Genomic DNA, 1,687 nt, shown 5'->3' on the forward strand with positions numbered 1-1,687 from the left:
TTCCGATTCTCTCCCCCATCCCACCGTGGGGGAGTGAGCGAGCGGCTGCGTGGAGCTTAGTTGCTCATGGGGGTTACACCACGACAGTACTCAAAGAAGGATGATGGTCCCTGTAGAGAGTGCTTTGCTCTGCCAGTTGTAAAGGGTGCTTAAGAAGAGGGTGTTTCTCATGTGGGGAAGTCAGTTTGGGGAATGAAACTGAACCTCAGTTCCCACTGCCTGTTGAGCAAACTTCTTTGCAACATGTTTTTTCAGCCTTTAGGGACCAACAAAGACAAAAGATATGAAATGTTGTTTGGAAAACGTTGCATTTCTGATCCAAGCAGATGTGCACAAATCTCTTTTGTGATATTAATCCCAACTCTCCTATACAGCCTCAAAAAAAAAAGAAAGAATGACTGCAGGATGATCCAAGTGACATGGTGTTTCCAAGGCATGTTGCTCCTATATTTTTAATGTGGATCGACTTGCTTTTTTAATTTTTTTTTCTCTTTTTTTTTACAGGTTGGATGCCCAAAGTAGCTTTCACACAACTGGAATCATCAGCTCATGCTAACGACACACGATTACTGCTCCAGGAACCTGTTGATTGGCAACCTGGTGATGAAATCATGGTGGGAAGGACAGGTCTTGGAGATGCACAACAGCAAGAAGAAACGGCTGTTATTGAGTCTGTGAACAACACGGAGCTGTACCTTAGATCACCACTCAGGTATCTTTCCAAGGGCCAGGGGGATTTCTATAGCAGAGAACTAAGCCAGGGGAAAATTTGGTCAAGGTGAGGATTTACAGTTTCCTGTGGGGCATAATAACTACATAAATCCCTTTAACAAAGGTGGTCAGAGATATTTTAGTTCCTCGCTCCCCCTAAAGCGAGTGGATTTTCAATCCTGAATGTGTCTGACTATGTTTAAATTCTGTATCATAACCATGAACTCTGAAAACCTTTGAAGCAGAAAACACTGATGGCCAGTACAGCCTCGTGGCCTCAGCACAGAGCTGACAAAGAATTTTCCTGCATAGTTAATTTCCTGAGAAAGTGAATATTTTTTTTTCTTCACAAAAAGTGTCTGACTTCTGTAAAAAAAACAAACAAAACCTCCTTTCTAGACTGATTTACTTTGGATGATTAACAAGACACTCAAAGTGAATTACTTCAGTTTGGAAATACTGCTTCTGTGTTTTCAGTGAGCAGTAGTCACTGCCTTATGCTCTCTTCATCCTCCGTCCATGGGGATCTTGGGCAAACTGTACTTGTGATCATCATAACCTGGAGACCCAGTGTGGAAACATCTTATCTATTTGGGAGGCAAGCTAACCCCAATGCCCAGGAAGATTAATGATATCTTTTTCAGAAATATTTGGGGCTTGTACTGATGGCTTTCACCAGAATATGTTTTGGGAAGATGAAGAAAATTCAAAGGCTGAAATATTTTGGTGTAAACATACATAATCTAAGGAAAATTTGCGAGCATAAGGGAGAGACAAAAAGATGAAAACAAACGTCAACCAAGGAAAAATATATCTAGCCCATATATGCAGACACATTGTGTATGCCACCGTCCAAGGTGAGATAGGACTGAAACCAGCTCTGAATTTGGGCAGCTGGAGTCAGAAGCTTAGGGTAAACACTGTTCTTCCATCTGGCAGGTGCAGATACTTTTGTACCTTTTTTGTGTCTTTCCCT

At 41.8% G+C, this 1,687-nt stretch overlaps 1 protein-coding gene across 1 annotated transcript in view; it reads left to right on the plus strand.

Annotated features, from left to right (window-relative positions):
- LOC104625023 (fibrocystin-like) overlaps positions 1–1,687 on the plus strand; it is a gene marked incomplete at its 3' end in the record, with an annotated part of 14,529 nt that overhangs the window by 6,879 nt on the left and 5,963 nt on the right. The window contains exon 2 of the mRNA XM_010292543.1: positions 505–712. Within this exon, the coding sequence (XP_010290845.1) occupies positions 505–712 (208 nt within the window). The remainder of the gene's footprint in view (positions 1–504; positions 713–1,687) is intronic.

The sequence above is a fragment of the Phaethon lepturus genome, unplaced genomic scaffold (genome assembly GCF_000687285.1).
Source record: "Phaethon lepturus isolate BGI_N335 unplaced genomic scaffold, ASM68728v1 scaffold4308, whole genome shotgun sequence".
In the NCBI taxonomy this organism is placed as follows: domain Eukaryota; kingdom Metazoa; phylum Chordata; class Aves; order Phaethontiformes; family Phaethontidae; genus Phaethon; species Phaethon lepturus.